We start from the raw sequence: 21,942 nt of genomic DNA, 5'->3' as shown, positions 1-21,942 counted from the left end.
TATAGAAAATACAAGTAAACAAAAAAGAAAATCACCTGAATTCTACCACACACACAAAAAGTAACCAATTTTAGGGCACATACATTCTTATTTTTCTCATGTAATTATGTCTATATGTATATATGACATGTCACTACATCTACATTTATTTATTGTTTTGATTATAACAAAACTTGAGTCATACTATATTCTATACCTCGATTTTAAAATCTTTTTTAGTTAATATTATGTTACAATTTTTATTTTAAATTGTTTTTAATGTGTCATTCTATATATTATGTATGTGTTTATAGTGCATCATTGTTTTGATTTACTATAAGTTATCATTGAAGATTATTTTCATTAAAATGAACAGTGTTAATGAACATATTTTGTTAGACATCTTTATAAATGGGATTAATTCTCAAAGATATTCATCGTTGCTGGATCATGGAATGTGTATGTTGTGGCAGAGACTGCTAGTTGTCTATCAAAATCTCTGTTATCTGATTCCTGGGCACCAGGAAGCTCAATTCCCAGCCACACTTGCAGTTGTATGTGGCCGTGTGACTGAGTTCTAGTCAATGGAATAGAAGAGTGTAACTCTTGTGCTGTCTCTGGGCTTAGGTTAGTAACAAGCAGATCTAATTCTTCCAGCTCCTATTTATCCCTTTTATCCCCTTTATCCTCTGCAGGCAGCAGAGGGAGAGGTCTGGAGGACAGAAGAAACCTGTGCCTCTTAGGTACCAAGTGACTGGACCAGGAACTTCTGTCTCAGGGGGTAGCTGACTGAAAAATGAACTATTGTTTTCGAGCTGTTATATACTATAGGGTCTTTAAAAAGTTATTACAATTTTATGTTAAGTAGTACTCTTGTTTTTAAAGTTTTGAAAGATATTGTTAAATTACGTTTCTCAAACTTTAAACAGTGAGGATATTCTTGATGCTTTTCAAGCAAGATTATATTCAGATATTTACAATCAGTATTAATATTTACCAACATTTTCTAGAGATTTCCCCACATTTATTCTTCCACATGACCATTATAATCATGTTGCTAGTTTTCCTAAGATGTCTTAAGGGAGGTTGTTAAGGCTGCAATGGATATAAAATTATTAATTTTAGTATTCTTTCATCATTAAACCTTATATATTCTTCTACTTATTTATTATGTTACTATGATAAACTGTTTTCTACATATACGTTTTCAAAGTTAAATTATTTCCTTATATAAATTTCCCAGAAATGTGGGAATTCAGAGAAATGGTAAGAATAAATCTACTATTTCTCATGTGGGTTGTAGTTTTCCTTTTACAAGAAATATGTAAACAGTCTCATCAGAGTAAGCCAATTTGACCCCAAAGTTATTATTCTTGTGTTTTGATATTACATTAGTTTATTTCAGTATAAAGAAAATAAAATGTAACCTCAAGGTTAATTTAATTGCATTTCTTCTATATTAAAATTGAAGTTTATATGAGCTTCTAAATGGGTTTATTTTAATGTAAATTATTTATTATCATTGTCCATTTATTTGTTGGGGTATTGATTTGAATAAGCTGTATATATTACAGATAGGTCATCCTTCTGGTGATCTGTATTTAATTAATTTTCTGTGATTTGTTATTACTTAATTCAACAATCCATCAGGAACTTAGATTGATATAGGGTGTGTGAGATGTGTATCTAAGTTAATTTTTCCACAAATTGCCAATTAATTATTGTCATTTATTAATTAACATTCTTTTCTCTGTTCCTTCCATATGTTGTCAAATAAAATTTTTTGTTATCAGGTTTCTTTCAGACATTTACACTATGTTCTAGCTCTCTTCGTATTTATCTTTGTTTTAGCAGTATACTGTTTTGATTATCGATGTTTTAAAATGTGCTTAATTCAAAAGGCATAATTGACATAATATTACATTAGTTTCAGGTGTAGAACATAATGATTCAATATTTATATATTGCAAAATGATCACCACAATACGTCCAGTATATGTCAATCGCCACACATAGTTAGAAATTTTTTTCTTGTGATGAGAACTTTTAGATCTACTCTCCTAGCTACTTTCAAATGTGCTATATAGTATTATTAACCATAGTCACCATGCTGTACATTACATCCCCATGACTATTCATTTTATAACTGGAAATCTGTACCTTTTGATTCCCTTCATCCTTTTTTCCCTCCCCTCCTACCCTCTGTCTCTGGCAACCACCAGTCTGTTCTCTATATCCATGAGCTTGTTTTTATTTTTTGAAAAACAAATATTTTTAGTGAGAACTAAGAAATATGTGATTATATATTTCTTAAAATAGAAAGTACTGCATGAAGGGTTCTTCTTTATTTTTAAATTCAAATATTCATATATATTGAAGGGATTTTGCCTTACTTGAAATATCACTAGATGTATGCCCATCATTTCTGATAACGGCATTGGTCTTGCACTCTACATTTCTTTTAATATGGATCTCTAGAAACCTTCAAGAAGATTAAATACAATGTCTTACAAAGCTCAAGGGTTATAATGAAATGTTCGTTATTGCAAGAAGTCAGGAAATGAATCCTTTTTTTTTTTTTTGGAGGAATGGAACTATATTTATATCTGAAGTTAATTAGATATTATGCCTTATAACCAATATGGTATAATTCATAATGAAAGAATTTTATGAAAAAGTAAAGACTTAAATTTTCATTAAAACCTTTTTGTGCTGGCAATTTTCCTGTGCAGTTGATTTGCATGAAACGTGATTAATGATGACTAAAGAAATAGTTGCATAGGTAGAAGGAGATAAAAATTATCCTAATAAAACAATGTTTTATAGGATAAGCATTTCAACAACAAAAAAACCCAATTCATTGAAATTTTGTAACATAAAACAAGTATGTGAAATGTTAATAAGATAAACTTATTAGCCAGTGTTTATTAATTTGATTTATTTACTCCATATGTGAGTTTTCTAGGAAAAAGGCTTACAGTTCCAGTTCTTTCGAGAAACTGCACAAGGTCACAAGGCAAATAAGTAGTTCAGTACAATTTGACAGCGCAGATGTAACCATTACAAAACAATTCATCTATAAATAACTGAAAATGTGAAACAATAAAAACTCGTGTTTTCTGAAATATTATTATTAAATTGCTAGATTACATTCTCAGTTTCATTTCCTCTGAAAGGATGGACACTTTTGAGAAGACCAGATCCATTTTTTAATTCATATAGGACTTTTTATGTGGCCGATGGCATAATTGTTTTTATGTATCTTCCATATAATATAAAATATAAGAGCCCTGGGTTATGTGATATGAACGATTAATATATGAGTTTATATTTGGAATACAAAATATAATAAATACTATTGATGCACAATAGTATTAATAAAATTATGTAACTTATATATGGAATTAATGCATTGTAGAGCTCATTTATTTCAACTATGGTTCTAGACCCAGGTATAGTGGTTCAGTACACCCTTTATTCTGATTGAGTGGCTATGGATTTTTTTATAATTTTGGGAAGAAAGCCATCATATATTCAGCATTTTTACTTGTAATAAGAGTAGGCTTCAAAAGCACGTGACCTCTGTGGTTGCATAGGGTTCCCCACTGTGAAGGGACCCACACTTGCTTTCATGTTCTGGTGTTATTTTCCTGGAATTCTTAATAATATTTGAACAAGTGGTCCCTCCTTTTCATTTTACATTGGGCCTTGCAAATTATGTGGTGTCCTGTCTATAACCAAATACTGTAACCAAAGACTCCTTTGTGTTAAAATTATAAGTTATCTTTAATCCCAAAACTTCAGACCTCTGCAAAAACATATGAATTATTCTTTATTCTATACTATCTTAAAGTTAAAAAAAAAAAAGAAATTATCAAGTGTGAGACTTGTATGGTATTCCTACTGGTCAGGTGATGTTGATGTTGATTTTGACTAGAACTCTTGCAATTTTTTTTTTTTTTAAGAAAATATGTCAGTGCTGTTGCAACTGCAAGCTACATTACATAACGACATATTTTCCCCTATCAACAGAAAAAAATATACTAAGTAGTCTTATATAACTTATCCGAATCTAGATTCAGTGATTATAAATATTTTATACCATTTGCTCCCCCACATATATATATATATACATATATATATATGTATATATATATATTCACATACAAACACACATACACACATTTTTCTTCTGAACCATTTGAAAATAATTTACAGAGATTTTGATATTTCACCCCTAAATAATTCAGCAGCCATCTCCTAAAAACATTTACCTGCATAACCTTGGTACCACCCAAGATATTGTAACTTGATATAACTATATCATCTAATATTATTCCGATTCAAATTTCTCTAATTATCCCTAAGTATCTTTTATCAGTTTTTAGAAACCTAGCATCCTAGTTAGAATCATGCATTACATTTGGTTCTCATGTCTCTAATTTAGTAAAAATATCCATATTTGCTCTTTGTCCTCCAGGGGATTTTAAGCTTGATAAAAGCAGAAGCCCCTGTGGCTTATCCTTTGATCACCCAAAAAGGCTGAATGATTTAGGATAAAAGACGACATGGTGTGAAGAGTCCAGGCCTTGAGTCACATGTGCATGAATTCTAGCCCTACCAGTTTATTCCGTGACCTTGGATCTATTGTGTTTTCCCGAAAATAAGACCTAGCCAGACAATCAGCTCTAATGCATCTTTTGGAGCAAAAATTAATGTAAGACCCAGTCTTATTTTACTATAAGACCAGTTCCATAACATAACATAACATAACATAACATAACATAACATAACATAACATAACATAACATAACATAACACAATATAAATAATATAATACTGGGCATGATATAATAATATAATATAATACTGGGTCTTATATTAATTTTTGCTCCAAAAGACTTATTAAAGCTGATTGTCCAGCCAGGTCTTATTTTCAGGGAAACACAGTAGTAGTCTTTAAATTCTCTGAGTTTCATTACCTGCATGAAAGCAATTTTTGCAGAGATGAAATGGCATAAGGAATATGAAGTACCTGGCATATGGATGGAACTTCATAAATATTTCCTATCCATCCTTCCCCCAGTGTATGCTGATCGTGGGTTTTTGGTATTGTTTCTTTTTCTCGATATGCAGAGTGGGATTGAGAGGAAGAGAAAAAAAGGAGATTTTCTGTCTTCTGGTCTTAAGAACCTATATGTCTTGTGTCATTTCCAAAGTGATGAGAACAGATTTTATAATATTTGAAGTATACTAAGATTCATTTTAAATTTGTAGACTATATACAATAAAGTTGTATTTTAAAAATATGACACCTGGAAATCAGAAGGAGTAAGGTTTGGAAAAGGTACTTTGTGTTTAAATGAATGGTCCCTGTCCTTGAAAGTAACAATGGCAAATGCCAGGAGAAACAGAAGAGAGTCTCAGCTACAGTGAATTACACTGCCATCCTTCCAGACTCCGACTGGATTCTGAGAACCCAAAGACCTGATGGTAGCCACATTTCTTGACATTTGTTGGTAGCAAGTCTCTCTTCTCTCTCCACAGTTTTGTCAAAGTGGCACCATAGCTTTAGAAACAGTGAAATGAGAACACTGAAATGCTATGTAAATGGCAGGGGCTGCTGTTTCTTTGATTTTGATGTCTGAAATCTTGCCTCACCTCCTGTGTTTTGGAAGCTCTTCCTGAGGAGAGGGAGGAGAATGGAATGGGATTGGGTGCTCTACAATTGGAAATTTATGGATAGATCTTGTTCGATTGGTTATATATCTCCGAGTTATTGTGGGAATGCTATATCTTTTTCTTGATAACACAAGGCAACAGCAATCAGTATCAATAGTTTCTCTGTGGGGCAGGTTAATTAATCCAAACCACTGAACTGCAACTTTTTATTTTTGCTTGAAGTCATATCTTGGAAAATACTTTAGAAATAAATCTGTGAGGTTCGTTTGATTTCTTATCATTTGCCCAGTAGTCTCATAGTTCACAGTATAAATGTAGCTGTCTGACTTACTGATACCTTTTTGCAAAATTAGTTATTGAATCTAAGTCTGAGGGAAACTTATCCTAAATTGTTTTCTTGACCTTGATGAAATCATCATCCCTGTCTTTGTTATTTGATCTGTTTGGAAGCAATACTCAACACAGTATGCCTTTTGCTTGAAGAGCCACAGGGCCCTTTAGTCACTCTCAATCCACTGTTTTTCTCTGTAAGGTTCATTTCAGGGGGAAGCACCACTATCTTAAGGATTTTAAAGATGAAGCTAAAAAAAGGAAACTGTCTCATGCTCTCTCCCTTTTTACTTCTCTTTTTTCTTCTTTTCTCTCCTCTCCTCTCCTCTCCTCTCTTCTCCTCTCCTCTTCTCTTTTTTTCTTTTCTCTCTCTCTCTCTTTCTCTCTCCTTCCTTCCTTCCCTCCCTCCTCTCTCTTTATTCACATCTGGAAGTTTGTATTTACTTTCAGACTTACCACGGTGGAAGTATTAAAGATCTTCATCTGTTTATCATGGTTTCCTATGCCTGTGCAGGTAAACTATGACTATAAGAAACTGGTCTGAAACAGTAGCTACCCTGAGTAAAAAATTTCACTGACAGTTAAAACCTAGAAGAAAGAGGAATTGGTAAATGGGTCCATGCAGCTGGAGCAACATGGAGTCAGGCACATGGTAACACACAGATGTCTCATTTGTGCCTTTTAGTGAGCATGACCTAGCCATGGGCTGGCCAGTCCCTCTGGTGTAGTTTGAGTTAGAATCAGGTAATAATTAGAGGCAAACATAAGAATTAATAGCTCTGTTTGGAGATATATGAGATATTACTACTACCTATTAAAATGGCTAACATCCAAAATACTCCCAACACCAAATGCTGGTGAGGATATGGCAATATAAACCATCGTCCATTTTTGGTGGGAATGCTTGATGGTGCATCCACTCTGGAAGACACTTTGACAGTTTCTTACAGAACTAATCATAAGATACAGCAGGTGCATTCTTGGCATTTATTCTAATGTGTTGCAAACATATGTGCCCACAAAAACCTATTCATGAAAGTTTATAGCTGCTTTATACATAACAGCCAAAAGTTGGAAGCAACCAAGATGTCCTTCAATAGATGAATAGGTAAACAAACTGTGGTACATCCAGACAATGTGCATTAGTTTCCTACAGCTGCTGTAACAAAGTACTACAAATTGGGTGGCTTCAACAACAGAAATGAATAGTCACACCGCTCTGGAGGCTAGAAGTCTGAAATCAAGGTACAGACAAGATTGGTTCCTTCTGAGGGCTGTGAGGGAGAATCTGTTCTATGTCTCTATCCTAGCTGGAGGTGTGCTGGTAATCTTTTGCCTTCCTTGGCTTGTGGCAGCATAATTCTTGAAGAGCCACAGGGCCCTCTGTCTCCGTGTCCAAATTTCCCATTTTTATAAGGACACCGTCATATTGTGTTAGGGTCCTTCCTCATGACCTCAACTTGATCATCTGCAAAGACCGTCTTCCCAAATATGATCACATTCACAGGGAGTCAGGACTTCAGCATTTTTGGGGGAGAGGGGGCACAATTAAACCCATAACACAGTGGAATACTATTATAATACTTCACTATTCCAGTAGTAAAAATAAATGAAATATCTCGCCATTAAGAGACATGGAGGAAACTTAAAATGCATATTGTTAAATGAAAGAAGCCAATCTTAAAAGGCTGTATACTGTATAATTCTAACTATATGATATTCTTGAAGAGGTAAAAATAGGGAGACAGTAAAAAGATCAGTGGTGGCCAGGGATTCAGAAGAGATAGATAGGTGGGGCACGGGTGATTTTTAGAGAAGTGAAACTATGCTGTATGATACTGTAATGGTGGATACATGTCGTTATACATTTGTCAAAATCCATAGAATATACCACACAAAAAGTAAACCCTCATGTAAACATTGTATCAATATTGATTCATCAATTGTAACAAATGTACTACACAAAAACAAGACCTTCCTAATAGGGAAAACTTGAGTGTTGGGGGATAGGGATGATGAGTATATGGGAACTCTCTATACTTTCTGTTTAATTTTGTGATAAACTTACAACTTCTCTAAAAAATAAAATCTATTAATTTACTTAAAAAAAAAAAAAGTCCCTGTGGGTAACAGACAGACTTTAAATGTGACCAAAATGTTTCCCTTGCAAGGCTCCGATAAGAGCAATTCCAGTAGAAGGAACAGCTGGAACAGACGCTCTCAAGTGGAGACCAGCTGAGTGCCTGAAGAACACCATGAGGGGTGGAAGGAGAGGCGGGTGCAGTAAAAGAAGGTGGGCAGGGAATGGAGCATGTAGGGCTTTTTAAAAACAACGTATAGTTTGGGTTTTATTCTGAGTGTGATATAAAACCATTTGATGGTTTAATAGGGAAGTATTAGGATATGAGCTATGTTCAAAAAATATCACTCTGGCTATTGGATATAGAGAATAAATTGTGTATGGAGGTGACATTGGAAGCAGGAAGATTAATTAGGAGGATATTTTAATGGTCCAAGCAAGAGGTGGTGGTAGTTTGACCCGAGGCGGGCAATGGATATGGAAATAAGGGGGTTGATTGGGGATGTATTGATAAAGGTAATGGAAGAGAGAATTTCTCACTCCATTAATTGTCTATCACACTGCCATGAATCTGGAAATATGTGAGACATCAAATTGGTTATATGCTGAAATCCATGCCCTTTGCCATTCACATCCCCTTCCATGGAATGAAAACTCATCAGATCAAATATTGCTTTAAATAAATGGACCTTGTAAAATCGCACATGATGTTTGCTTTTCATGTTTGCTCTAATAGAATCTGACCAGCATCTAAAACTCATTTAATATAGGCTTATTTTAAATTATTTTACTTTCCTTTCACTTTCTCTGAAAATTTTTTTTTTATTGTTGGAGGTGGGAAGAAAGTATCTCCTTTAGTAAAGAGAGAAATTACTATAATTGAGCAACTTTGTGTTGATAGCAACTCTGCAAATTATTAGTAAAACTCACATTTCTTTCTTTCGATTGAGAAACCAAATCTACAGTGCAGGCAGCAGTGATAGGGAGTCATTGAATATGATGACATCACATTAGTAGATGTCAATCACAACCTGGCAAGGAAAAGAAGGGAGTCACCCTTTAAAAACATAAACAAAACAAAACAAAACAAGAATTCTTAAAATTGGCTAAGAGCTACAAGTGTGCCAATTTTTGCCTCGATATGTTAAGATGGTTGACAAAAAAATTAGAAAGCAAAGAAAAGAAGAACCACAATTGATTTAAAATGTGGTGAATTAACAGAATTGGGGCCATTTATTTCTGAAGGAGAATGACCTCAAAAAGTAAATAATTTTAAGTAAATTTAGGAAAATCACTATAGTCTTTGAAACATAACTATACTAAGGGATTGTTTCCTAGGAGAAAACTCAGATGCACACAGGATAATAGTCAAATGAAGAAGAATGTCAGGATAGTTAACATACTTTGAACAAACAAATAATAGGATGGTATATTTAAATTTTATACCTTTTTATTACTTAAATTGATCCTTTCATTTTAGAAAAGTATACCTGATTCTTAAAAATAATCATTAGTAAGAATTATACTTGTTTAATGAAGAAGGCATAGTAGTATCCTTGGAACTGTTATTCACATTATGTGACATCATTCATTTTTCTAGTCCATCCAAAGATACTTACACTTAGATCCTTCATGCTGTTTGCTACTAACATTTATGAAGAGTGAAATGGTGCTTATATTCAGAGCTACGTTATCTCCTTTACTCATTTTTGGCAAAGACTGCACCTGATTTTGAAATTTCACTATTTGCAAGTACATTGTTTTCTTTGTATAGACGACAGCAAGTGTCTACACATGAATAATATTACTCTCAGCTTCATGAAACAGTTTTCAGCTCTAAGTTGAATAAACACAACATCGTCAAATATATCATGTATTAATAGAAAGGAAAAGGTGGATGTGTTATCTATTGCCACTACCCCCTGTGTTTTGTTTTTTAATTTCAAAAGTTCTTACCAGCAGAGAGTTACAAAATAATTAAAGAATTTGTACAATGTTGACATTGCACTCAGTATCAGTAATTTTCAGTTCAAAGTTGCAAGAAATTGCTATTTTTGACTTATATACTAAGACCCTTTCTAGTAAATAAACACTTTAAAAACACTTGCAAGAGACTATCTAAAACTTTTAAAATGAGAAATACATCTATGTGTTTCTTAATAAAATATTAAGGATATAGGCTATTGTAATAATGTAAACAAAAAGTCAAGCCTTTATTGGGTAGTTACAATAGTTGTGTTAATTGGAATCTTTTTTGCTGAAGAGTTTTATGAGTTGCTTGAATAGGAAAAATTAAATTGCCTGTTTTCTTTTACCGTTTCCCCCCCCCCCCCATATGTGAGAAGTTCTCAATGTCAACCAGGATGCAAATGGAGTATTGTGGGAGACAGAGAGCAGAAAAGTGGAGAGCGGACTAAGAGCACTAGCGTTAACCTTGCAATTAATTCCAGTGCTAAGGCAAAAGAGGGAAAGGAGGTGACCCTTCATATTCTCCCCAGCACAGCCAGGGGAAGTGGGGTGAGAGGAATCACAGAACCCCACTACGTCAGTTGCGGGGCGGAGGAGAGGGCATACTGTCTTCTGACTCTGGAAGGGCATCCTTCTCTTTTCAGAGCACCTTTCTGCCCAAGTCTTATATTCTCAATTCAGCTAGCTCCCTGGTGGCTTGATTTACAGTAAATGATACAATGCTCGTTAGAAAACGCTGCTGAGGGGTGATTTTGGGGGTTGTGAAGACACAAACGTCCTATACAGACCAAAATGAATCTGCCTAAGAAAGATTTGTAAGTGAATCTTTATAAATGGATATACATGTACGTACACGCGTATGCATGTTCGTTTCTATTCCTTCCATACGTTTTCTATCTAAAACGTGCTTCCTCCATAGCGCATCTAATTTGTCTGCCCTATTTGGGGCTGCACAGCTCATCTTTACAGCCGACTGGGGAGCTGTTGCTTCTGCCAACGCCGCCGTCAGCCCGGGCGCTGAACAAATGCTGACTGAGGGCGAGCAGGCAGCGAAAGAGTAGAGGAAACGCTCCCCTTCAGCTGCCTCCTGCACTGTGAAATTCCCCAGTCGTCCTGGGCCCCCGCCTCCAAACACCGTGCAAAGTTGGCCCAGAGCCTGGGCGCAGGGCGCAGCGGGCTGGGCGCCTGATGGCAGGAGGCGGGAGCGGCGCCTTGCGCAGCCCGGAGAGCCTCGGGTCGCCGCGGCCGGGGCCGCCGTCACCTCCTCTCCCCGCCGCCCCGCGCGCCCCTCGGCTCCCAGGCGGCCCCGAGCCCACGGCTCCGAGCAGCGGCGCTAACAGCTCCGGCTCACAAGTCGCGTCCCTCAACTCCCTATCCCCCCGCCAGCCCGCGGGTGGCCTCCTCCGCCGCCCCCCGCCCCCCGCCACTGCAGCGCGGGCAGCGATTTGGCGCTCGCAAGGACTCCCCGCCGCTCTCCCCGCACCGGCTGCTGTTGCTGCCGCTGCTGCTGAATCCTCGGCGCCGCAGCCCGCAGCCCAGCCCGCGGACACCCCGGGCCAGACGGTGGAGACCCGCACCTGACGGTGCCCGGGACGTGCACTTGGTGCGCAGTCGGGGGGCGGGAGGAAAGGGGAGGGGAGTTCCTGATTCCCTAGCGGACCCAGCAAGTTGTCCTTAAAAATAAATCTCGCCGGCCAGCGGTGGAGCAGCCACTTCGTGAGAGCAGCATGTGGACTGGCTCGCCGCGTCCGCTGAGTGCTCTGTGGCTGCGGCCGCCGTCAGAGCATCTGCTGCCAGCAGCAGGAGCCCCGCGCGGGGCGAGGAGCAGGGACGCGCGCCCGCCCCGTCCCCTGCTTACTGCTGGCCGCTCCTTCTCGGGAGGCGGCAGTCACTGTGGCCGCTGAGAAACCAGCCCGCATTTCCAAGGCTGGTCGCCTGGTGAGGAGTTGAGACTGCACTTCCAGCTGGGACCCACATGGCTTGTTACCTGGTCATCAGTTCGAGGCATCTCAGCAATGGGCACTACAGGGGCATTAAAGGAGTCTTCAGAGGTCCCCTCTGCAAGAACGGATCTCCTTCTCCGGTAACCTGCGTACACACACACACACACACACACACACACACACACACACACGTTTAAAATCAATATAAACAAAAAGAGAGATTGTGCTGGTACACTGAGTAGGTGGTGGATAGCTACCTTACCTATAGGCATATTGTCTACTTATACAGTTTATTCGCAGACTGTTACACAGTGAGAGATGTGTGTTTACATGTGTATTTTCAGCACAGTCGTTAGTGCTATGGATGCAAATATTTACTGAATGCAGTTAAGTCGGGGTCTGTGAAGGTAGCTCCTGTGTGCTATATCAAGTTATGAATCTGCTGATTTGGGCTGATTAGAAAGTTTGAGTGGCACTTTGTAACCAGGCTTTGTGATTAGTTTAATAATCTGCTGTTACTGTATATTTTATAAGAAAATAAACTCTTTAAAGAGTTTGCATCAGGGTACTGGCAAAAGGACAGGTGTTGGATACCGAAACTTGATGAAATCTAATGATTATCTGTGAACGTTCTTCAAGGAAAGCCAGAGTTCTCTGTGGAAATATGAATTGGATAGTTTGTTGTAGTATGTACAAATGTATTTATATGCAGTTTGAGTGATTGATATTTAATTTAGTAAACTATTCAGTTTAGTTTACACTTGATTTATTCAAGTATTTTTTCTAAACTAATTTTGACCAGGCTCTATGACTTTATTATCAATTTATTTCTTAATACATACTGTATATAGACGAATGTTTTAAGGACTCAAATGTATTTCAAGAAAAAAATATATGTGTTATAATATAGTAAAAAAGTGTTGGATTATTAGTAATGACTAAGTGGCTAAACATAAAGAATATGTTTTCTAGTTTAATGTAAAAACCGATATTTCAAGTCTTTATGACATAAAGAAGGAAAACTTAAGTTGCCTTATTTTTATTCATGTATTGGTACTTATCATGATGGTTTAATACTTCATAAGCATGGGTTATTCAAAACTAATATATTCTAAAAACCTTTAAGTGCTATATGTAATTTGCAGGAAAAATCTAAAATGAGAAAATCCAAGTATCCAGAGATATCCAGAATTCCTAATTATGACAAACTATTGCCTCACGTGATTTTATACACTCTAAAAAGTGGGTCGTCCTAATTCCCCCCTCCCAGGTACTATATAGTATTAAATCAGAAGTGTAAAATGGACTATATACTGTTCATATTGGCACTTCACAATGAATTTATAGGGTTGAATGCTGTTGCAGAGTTTTAGTTGAATAAATCCCACATTCAGTCTTTCTGAGCAGCTGGTCTGAATCCTTCCTATTTTTAAAGATTCTCAGAATTGGAGTTTTTGCGGTCTCAGCAAACCACATTAATGTTTAGCAACTCACAGTATCAGAATCTTCCTTAAAGCAAACTTAAATCTTACAAATTCTTCTCTATGCTCATTTCGTCTTGAAGACCTAGAGTGTTCCACCTTTCTCAAGATATCAGTTTTCAACCCTTAGTAATCTTGGTGGCTGTCATCCAAAACCCTCTCTTTGATTATGGAAACCTGAATTGGATAGTGTATTACAGCACATGTGCCTTAATAATTCACAAGGAAAGGTTTAATTACTCCATCATTTCTACATTGTTTAGTTCTGTATAAGTTGGTTGTATTATGGTGTTCCTCTTCCCAAATCTAAAGGGTTTGCAGAGGAAATTTCTGTCACATGGTCAAAAAGTGTCCTTCGTCCCCACTATGGTTACTCTTCTCCTAGGAGCCTGATTGACCCACAGGGACTGGACATGTAAATGTGGACGTGAGAAGACAACCCATAATCCTCATGGCTCTCACACTCACAGGACATTGTTCTTATTCACTATTGGGCTGGTTTCTACTAAAATACTTATTCATTTACTTTTATCTAGGTGCTATACTTTGATTCACTGGATTGTTCTCTCTAAAAATTTCCACATTCAAGTTAAATTACATTTGCATCATTTAAAAATATCTAAATTAGTCTGTGTATGTATTTCCTAAACTTGATTTATTTTGTCTTCTTTTGTATTTTACTATGAAATTTGAATGACTTTTTCAAGGTTTGAATAGTCTCTCACATGAGCTGGACAGTATGTGAAAAATTGATGTTCATTCATTCTCTGTCGTGAGCAGCTTGCTAGATAAGTCAGAATTTCCTTCACACCCCATAACACTTAGTCTTTTCTCCCTAGAATGAATTGGTCTCTACTTTCTGGACCTTAGACCCTTGAGCATTTAAGTAGTAGTTTCCTTGTCTAGGTGAGTTTGTTTGCCTTCTTGTTTAGTTAGTTGTGAAGCCTGAAACTAAAAACTCTGGTTAAAAAACATGTCTTCTTTTTAATACTCAGTAATATACATCCCATACTTACTTTCAGGTTAACATAAATTTATTGATTTTTTATCAGCTTAAATATTAAACTCATAGATCTATATGATACATTTATTTTTTCTTAAAACCCATAGCAACTCTCACAATACTTTTTTTTTTCTTAATTTAGTGCACAGAGTAGTTTCAAAGTTACCTCTACATCAATGACTTTAATTAGTTTGACTCATTGAGACTCAAATTTATATGGGACTATGGATTGGGATATCATTAGTTGATTGAACTCACTTTTACTAAGTTCTGCATACTTCAACTTTGGTTCTTATTCTTTTATTCTAAGTGTCCCTTCTTCCTATTTTAGTACATATTTTTCTGTTTTAATAGAGCTGTTGAAAAGTAGCACAAGACACAATTATTGAACCAGACTATTGTGTAACTTTGTTATAGAAAAGAGAAAAGCCACAATTCCTTTTTGGTGTGATGATGAGCTTCTTCTTTTGGAGTTCTGATATAAACACATCTAATATGAATTTAACATTTCAATGTCTGATAGATACAATTTTTCAGTTATATATTTAAAGTAGTTGTATACATATGACATGCCCAAATCACATGTCTATAGAATCTGAGTACATGATATTAAACTGACAGTACTAAAGGGCATGATTACAGCTACACATTTTTTATTTTAAGGATTTCATTTAGAAAACATTGAATCATTATATAGAATTCTTATAATACGTACTTAATGGGATACTTGAGAAATAAATAAAGCATTTTGCCCCCAAACAATTTTCAGAGTTGAACAAACATAAAATCCTAGAGTGAAAGTCAGCTCCTATCTTCAAAGTAGAAACATGCAAATATCTTATCTGTTGCATCTTTCTCCTTTTTGGAGACTTGGTATGAAAAAAATAGCATACTGCTTTCATCCTGATTAGAATGTGAATAATTGATTTGAGGTAGTTTATGTTACTTTAAATCCAAGGATAGATTAAAGAAAAGAAAAATGACAGCAAGTATTGCATAGTGTTTAATGGTAGAACTCTCTAATTTTAGAAAGTAAATTTGCATGATCCCACATTTTAGAATATTTATCTCCCCCTCTATCAGAACTCTAAAATAATATGACTGAAGGATGACTTTAAAAATCAATGTGACACATACACACACACACACACACACAGATACATATATTGATACACACATTATCTGTGCTCAAACATAAGAAGTTACCTATATATTACTTTATAGAGTCTTTTATCATCAAGTATGTTGATGGTAAAACTTTGTTACAATAATTTAAGTATTCATTATGAAAACATTCTTTAGGTGAGCTAATTTCCTTGTGAATTTCTAAGGTCTTCTATCACCATGTTTGAAATCAGTAGAACAAATAACATCATCTGTGTGGTGTCAAAAATGTATGTGAATAAATTCTTAGTTATTTTATGTTATGCAAAATATCTCAACTTTAGATTCAAGTATGGTTTGTTATAGTTTACTTAATCTGTGTGTGGTTAATAATAAGATTATCAATCAGGATATCCATTGATTAAATGTTAATAATAATCATAGTTGTATATTTTATCTGTAGTACATGTTAAGATTATTACCACTCTTTTGAAGCTTTGATAAAGTAACACTTCTTAAAAAGTGCTTATTTCTGAAAGCACCATAGTTAGACATCCAGGAATATCTGTTTCTAGAAATGCCTATTGTCTTCCCCTAAAACTTTGGCTGTGAAGCAAATTCATGGCATTTTTCACCTGAGTGAAACAGATGAGGGTCCTTGGGTTTTGTTGTTGTTGTTGTTGTTACTTTGTTTTGTCTAGAGTTCTTATCCTAAGTTAAATATCTAAATAAATTGCCTAATACAAACAAGCAATCGCTTTAAATGGACTATACTCCTATAAAGCTCCCTTTTAAAAATTACAAACACTTATATATAAGTGAAAGAAGTTCTAGAAAAGAATACCTTGAGAGTGTTTCTATTCACAGAACTCCTTAAATGAGGAATGAGTGCAGTTACAACCTTTTTCTTTTTTCTAATATCTATAATCTTCAATTGTACGTATTTTCATTATGCTTAATAAATACATGTTAAACACATCCAAAAATGCTCTCAAACTGATGCAATTTTCGTGTGCCAAAAATAATTATGAAGATATGATCTCCCATAGAGAAGTCACCTGCCTCCTCTTCTTGAATTCATGAATACATAATACTGCCTTTCATATTGAAACTTTTAGATATTTTCAATAAAGAAAACTCAGTTATAATTCTTATAATACATGTTTTCTTTGTTATGTCAAATATTGTATTAAGCAACTTCTTTCTTCTCATTGTCTTTTCAACCCTTTCTTTTCTCCCCCAGCTGACTCTGGGTGGTGAATACACAATGATTTCAGATATTTGTAGTTTGCATTTTTGTTTTCAAAAATAAATGTCAACTTTCTAGGACATAAATTTGTGTTTATATGACTTCAGAAAGTTTGCATGGTAAGAAAAATCAAAGGAGTATTTGAGTGCATTATGACTTTATTAGATCATACTACATTTATTTCATAATTAAAATTTGATGTGTCAGATCTTTTGGTTTGTTTCTTTTAGACATATAATTAAGATAAACTCTATTTTAGGTTTCTGCCCCATGATTTGGACACAAAATAAAACATTTTGGCATAGTATATAGGCTAAATGGAGGTGGTACTTCATATAGAACCTAATCATTTATAGTTTTAAAAAAAAACTTGATGTTAGTTGTAACTGTGAAATCTTTGTTGTATAATATATACGTACTAAGATACATATTTTTCATGTGTCAAGTATTAACAGAACTTGAAATGTCAGTATGTTCAAAGCTGTATTGAGAGAAAGTAGCAAGAAAAGTAATATATATTTCACATAACTTTATGGAGTGCATTTCAGTGTGAATTTGGTTTGTTCAAAATACACATTGTCAGAATAATTCTTTAGTATAGATGTACATATTTTGTAGAAAATAATTTGAATCAAAATTGAAATAAAAATGCTCCTTAGCTCAAAAATGTCTTTTGGTTTTAGCAAATACAGTATTTCAGGTAATCCTTATAAAATGACAGGTGACAGCCTTTTGTAGATAGATTTTATAAATCAGTTTTTCTTAGTGGATAAGGTCTAGAGGGAGAAATTAAATATTTGCTATGTTTTCATGAAAAATTATAGTTATAATGATAATAAGAATAAACCAACAACCAAGTTCCATAGTCTCTCTTGCATTGGAAGCACTTGTTGGACTTGGAAAGACATCCTGGAAAGATGAATTACGTGATACCTTAGACAACATTCTCAGTTGTCACTTAAGACACTGATAGCTTATTGAAGACGAAAAATGCAAAAGAATATTATATAGTATTTAAAATGGAAAAGGACTTTTAATGATATTCACTAACGATCTTACTTTTCCTGAGATGGACCCGTTAACATGCATTGAGCTAATTCTTCCTGTATTCAAATTTGACACCTAAAATCTAAACATATACCTCTGAAAAACTGATCGTATATTTTTTGTTCACAGATGAAGAGAGCTATATATTTTTCTTTTGTTCACAGATAAAGAGAGCTATATTTTTCTTCTTCTTTGGCTGGTAGGAAACCCTGATCCAAAGCTGTGGTTAAATGAAGTGATGAGAGTTAATGTTGGCCTCCAAGGCAACCCTGCTCGTCTCCTATTCTGTTAGCGAAAGCAAAGCAGACAATTAATAAATAATAAAATATACCATATCCAAATAGAAGGGTGCCACTCAGGGTCTTTGTACTGGACAGCTTTGAGAATGATTCATGGAGAGTATTCATTTTGTTCACTTGTAGCGAGTACAATCAGGGTTGCCAGTTTCTTGCTTTGACAACTGCCGAATTTCTTTTGGCAAATTTTATATCACTTTTGCATGGGTGTAAGAGGCAGAATATAGTTTATTTTGAAATGGATACTGCTAGTTTGTTTCTTCCTAAACAGTCTTGTCTCTACCTCTTATTCTTCTTGCCATTGATTCTTATTCCTTTCATTAACATGATTATTAAATTTTTCAGTACCTTCGTGGTTCATGCATAAATGTTTGCATATACTTTTATCTGCAGAGGCAGAAACCCCTGCAAAGGGTGAGAACCATCTCATTCTGTCTGCACCACCCCCATAAGCATACATATTTCTTCTCTCTTCACCATCCACACATAACTTTTGTCTCTAGCTCAGAATTTAGAGCTTCCCCCATATTTTCATTCAGAACCTACTTACTAGTGTTCTTCCCCTGCCCTCCTTCCCACAGATATTACTCAGCACTTCACATGTCCCATCTACCTGCCCACCAACAAAGACAGTCATTGACCCCCACCCCATATGTGTCATTTCCAGACGTCTGTTTTGCTATGAAATTAAATTCCCTAATATCTTTTGGCAAGCAAAGGCTATATGCATTTTCTCTTTGTGAATGAAATGTAAACTATATTCTAAACAGAAAATAACCATTGGACATCCTTTTTGAATGATGGAGAGCATGGAGACTCCACTTAAGTCTGACCCTCCCTGTTGATTTGCTTCATCTGAATGTGAAGTCAAGAGACATAGAGGTGGTCATATTAATTACATTCACGTTATCTGAGAATGTTCAAAGTCCTTGAGCTGTATCTGAGAGTCTTCATGATCCAGTCCCTACCTACATCTTCTGTTTTAACTCTTTAATCTTCCATTGGATTCTCTGTTCCAGACATACTGAACAGCTCAGACTTCTTGACTATGATCAGTGTTTATAGACTTCTCTGCCATTGCATACGCTGTTTCCTCTGTCACAAATCGACGTTTTTGCTTTCATCTGTTGGGCCATGTCTTAACATATTCTCTCAGACTTATTAAAGAGTTGGGTCCTCATGTGAGTCCACTCTGAGTCCCCGATAGTGGGTCAAGTGCTTCTCTTGAAGGCAGCTGTCACATCCACTGCCTACCTTGAATAACACTGAACTGACTTTGTTTATTGGTCTTTATTTTCACCATGAGATGTGAGATCCTAGAGGGCATGTCCGTTGTTACCTTTCTACCCCCAAAGCTGAGCACAACTTCTGGTTTATTATTGATTTTAATAGAAAAGAAAAAGATTTCAATAGAAATTTAATTGGTATAAATGTCCCCTTTGGTCCTGCTGGTAGCTCTATGAAGAACACTTTTCCTTAGATAATTTTTTCCCAAGTTAGTTAGTCAGAATCTTCTAGAATACAAACTGTTTTACTGATGGATTAAGTGGTCAGTGTAAGTGGTCATGGTAATGCTTCTCACTGTAATATCTGCCACGAGCACTTGGCCAATTGCTTCAAGCATAATTTAATACTTCCTATTAAAACAAATTACAGAGTGCTTTATTCCATGTAGCCATCTCAGAATATCTTTTGTTAAAAGCCACAAGAGAATGAAGATTAGCTGTATATAAATGGATGAAATTCATACATGAGTTACTTAAGCCATATTTTTCATTGGCACATTTAATAGTTTATGAGAAATGAATTTCAAGTTAGGAACTTGATGATTCCCTTTCTATTTAGTAGTGTGTAGTAAAGAGGGAAAATAGTGGTTCTTTCTCTCATTTCCTCTCTCCCTCTCTGTCCATCTCCATCTCCATCTCTATCTCCATCTCCCTTTCTGTTGAAAGACAGACAATAATTTCCTGATGGGTGGTCATTATTGCCTGAATTTATCAGTTTCACACTTTCTATTAGGTTGGTGCAAAAATAATTGTGGTTTAAAAGGTTAAAAATAATTGCAAAACCGCAATTACTTTTGCACCAAACTAATAACAAGATTTTATTAGCTCTTGTTCTTACTTGGATCAGTCAGAATGTGGCCACTGTCCAGAGAGGAACTTGGAATTCTTCTAAACAATGATTTTTAGGTAAAATATCCAGCCACATAGGGTGTACATGCAGAGATAGCAATTCTCTTGGAGTGAAGAGAATCAGGTTTATTAAATGGTCAGTTTCTTAATACAAATCAATTTTTTTTTTTACAGTTGTTAACAGATATTTGATTTCTTTGCCTCATTTATGGGATATAAACATTGGAAGGGTCCGTGGCAATCTAACTCCCTGCTATATATTTTTTAATGTATCACTATGCTAGTCAGGATAGTCTCCTCAAAGATGTCCTTATTATAATCCTTAGAACCTATGAATCTGTTACCTTAAGTGACCGATGTGACTAAATTAAGGTTGTTGAGAGGATTATCTTGGATTATGCAGGTGGATCCAGTGTAATCACAAGGGTCCTTCTAAGAGGGAAGTAAAAGTGTCAGAGTTAGAGAGAGAATGCTTTGAATATGCTGTGCTGCTGGCTTTGCAGATAGACGAAGGGGCCACAAGCCAAGGCATGCAGGTGACCTCTTAAAGCTGGAAAAGGCAAGTAAATGGATTCTCCCAAAAAGCCTCCAGAAAAATCACAGCCCTGCTAATACTTTGATGTGATCCCAGTAAGACTTCTGACTTAATGGACTGTAAGATAATAAATGTGTGTTCTTTTAAGGCAGTAGTAAGTTTGTCGTAATTTGTTAGAGCAGCCATAGGACACTAAAACAGCCACTCTTAACATGGGTGAATGTTTCCAGTGGTGGGGGCCTCTCTGCTCACCAAAGTAACTGATCCTCTTGTGAGATCAATGCAATTAATGCTGAGTCTCCTTCTGCCTCTATCCAAAGGTCGCTGCCTCCTGCTTCCATTTACTCACTGGTCTACAATGTGCAATATGGAAGCAAGGAGGTGGTTCTGCCCACTCTTTAACATGACATTCCTGCAGCGATTCAGAGGAGCTGGTGATTTTTCATTGCTAAATCATGTAAAGGACTGAAAATTAGTGAGAATTAAGCATCTTTTTCCATGTACCTCACTTGCATTGTTTTCTCATATATTAATTGAAATTTCTGCAACTCAAAATGCTTTATTACACTTTTTAATGTAACACATGTTTTGAAATAGAACATACCAGTGATTCTTATATTCTTGAAAGGTGGTAAACTCAGTAAAACGTTATCCTATTTTTAGGAAAGTGCCATCCACTCTTTCAAATAGCTTCTACTTTTTCCAGACATTTCCCTTTTGTATTGCATATATACATCATCTATATAAACTTAAGAACACAAAAAGCACACCATTTTAAAGACACATCGTAAGGCTATCTTTCTTAGTTTGTTTAGTCTTTGATTTAGACATCTGCAATTTTCCTGGGGAAAGCAACATTACTTTTAAATAAAAAGTGATGGGATCCATTGAAGTAATAATTATAATTTCATGAAATCCCCACCATTGTCTATGTTAGGCATAGAGCTATCAAAATGGAAAGTTATTTTTAACTTTTGTAAGGAATACTAGCATAATATATAAATTGCCACAAATTGTAAGTGTACAGCTTTTCAATACCCTGGATGTAAATATACAACATTGGAACTTCTTGGAAGCCCCAGGTATGCCGCTTACCAAGCCCCACTCACC

At 35.6% G+C, this 21,942-nt stretch overlaps 1 protein-coding gene across 1 annotated transcript in view; it reads left to right on the top strand.

The window, feature by feature from the left end:
* Nucleotides 1-11,403: 11,403 nt before the first annotated feature.
* Nucleotides 11,404-21,942, top strand: part of ZNF804B (zinc finger protein 804B) — a 454,444-nt gene continuing 443,905 nt past the window's right edge. Inside the window, exon 1 of the mRNA XM_033088608.1 lies at nt 11,404-12,122. Within this exon, the coding sequence (XP_032944499.1) occupies nt 12,015-12,122 (108 nt within the window). The 5' untranslated portion in view covers nt 11,404-12,014. The remainder of the gene's footprint in view (nt 12,123-21,942) is intronic.

Source organism: Rhinolophus ferrumequinum, chromosome 20 (genome assembly GCF_004115265.2).
Source record: "Rhinolophus ferrumequinum isolate MPI-CBG mRhiFer1 chromosome 20, mRhiFer1_v1.p, whole genome shotgun sequence".
Taxonomy (NCBI): domain Eukaryota; kingdom Metazoa; phylum Chordata; class Mammalia; order Chiroptera; family Rhinolophidae; genus Rhinolophus; species Rhinolophus ferrumequinum.
This window is presented reverse-complemented; position numbering and strand designations above follow the sequence as displayed.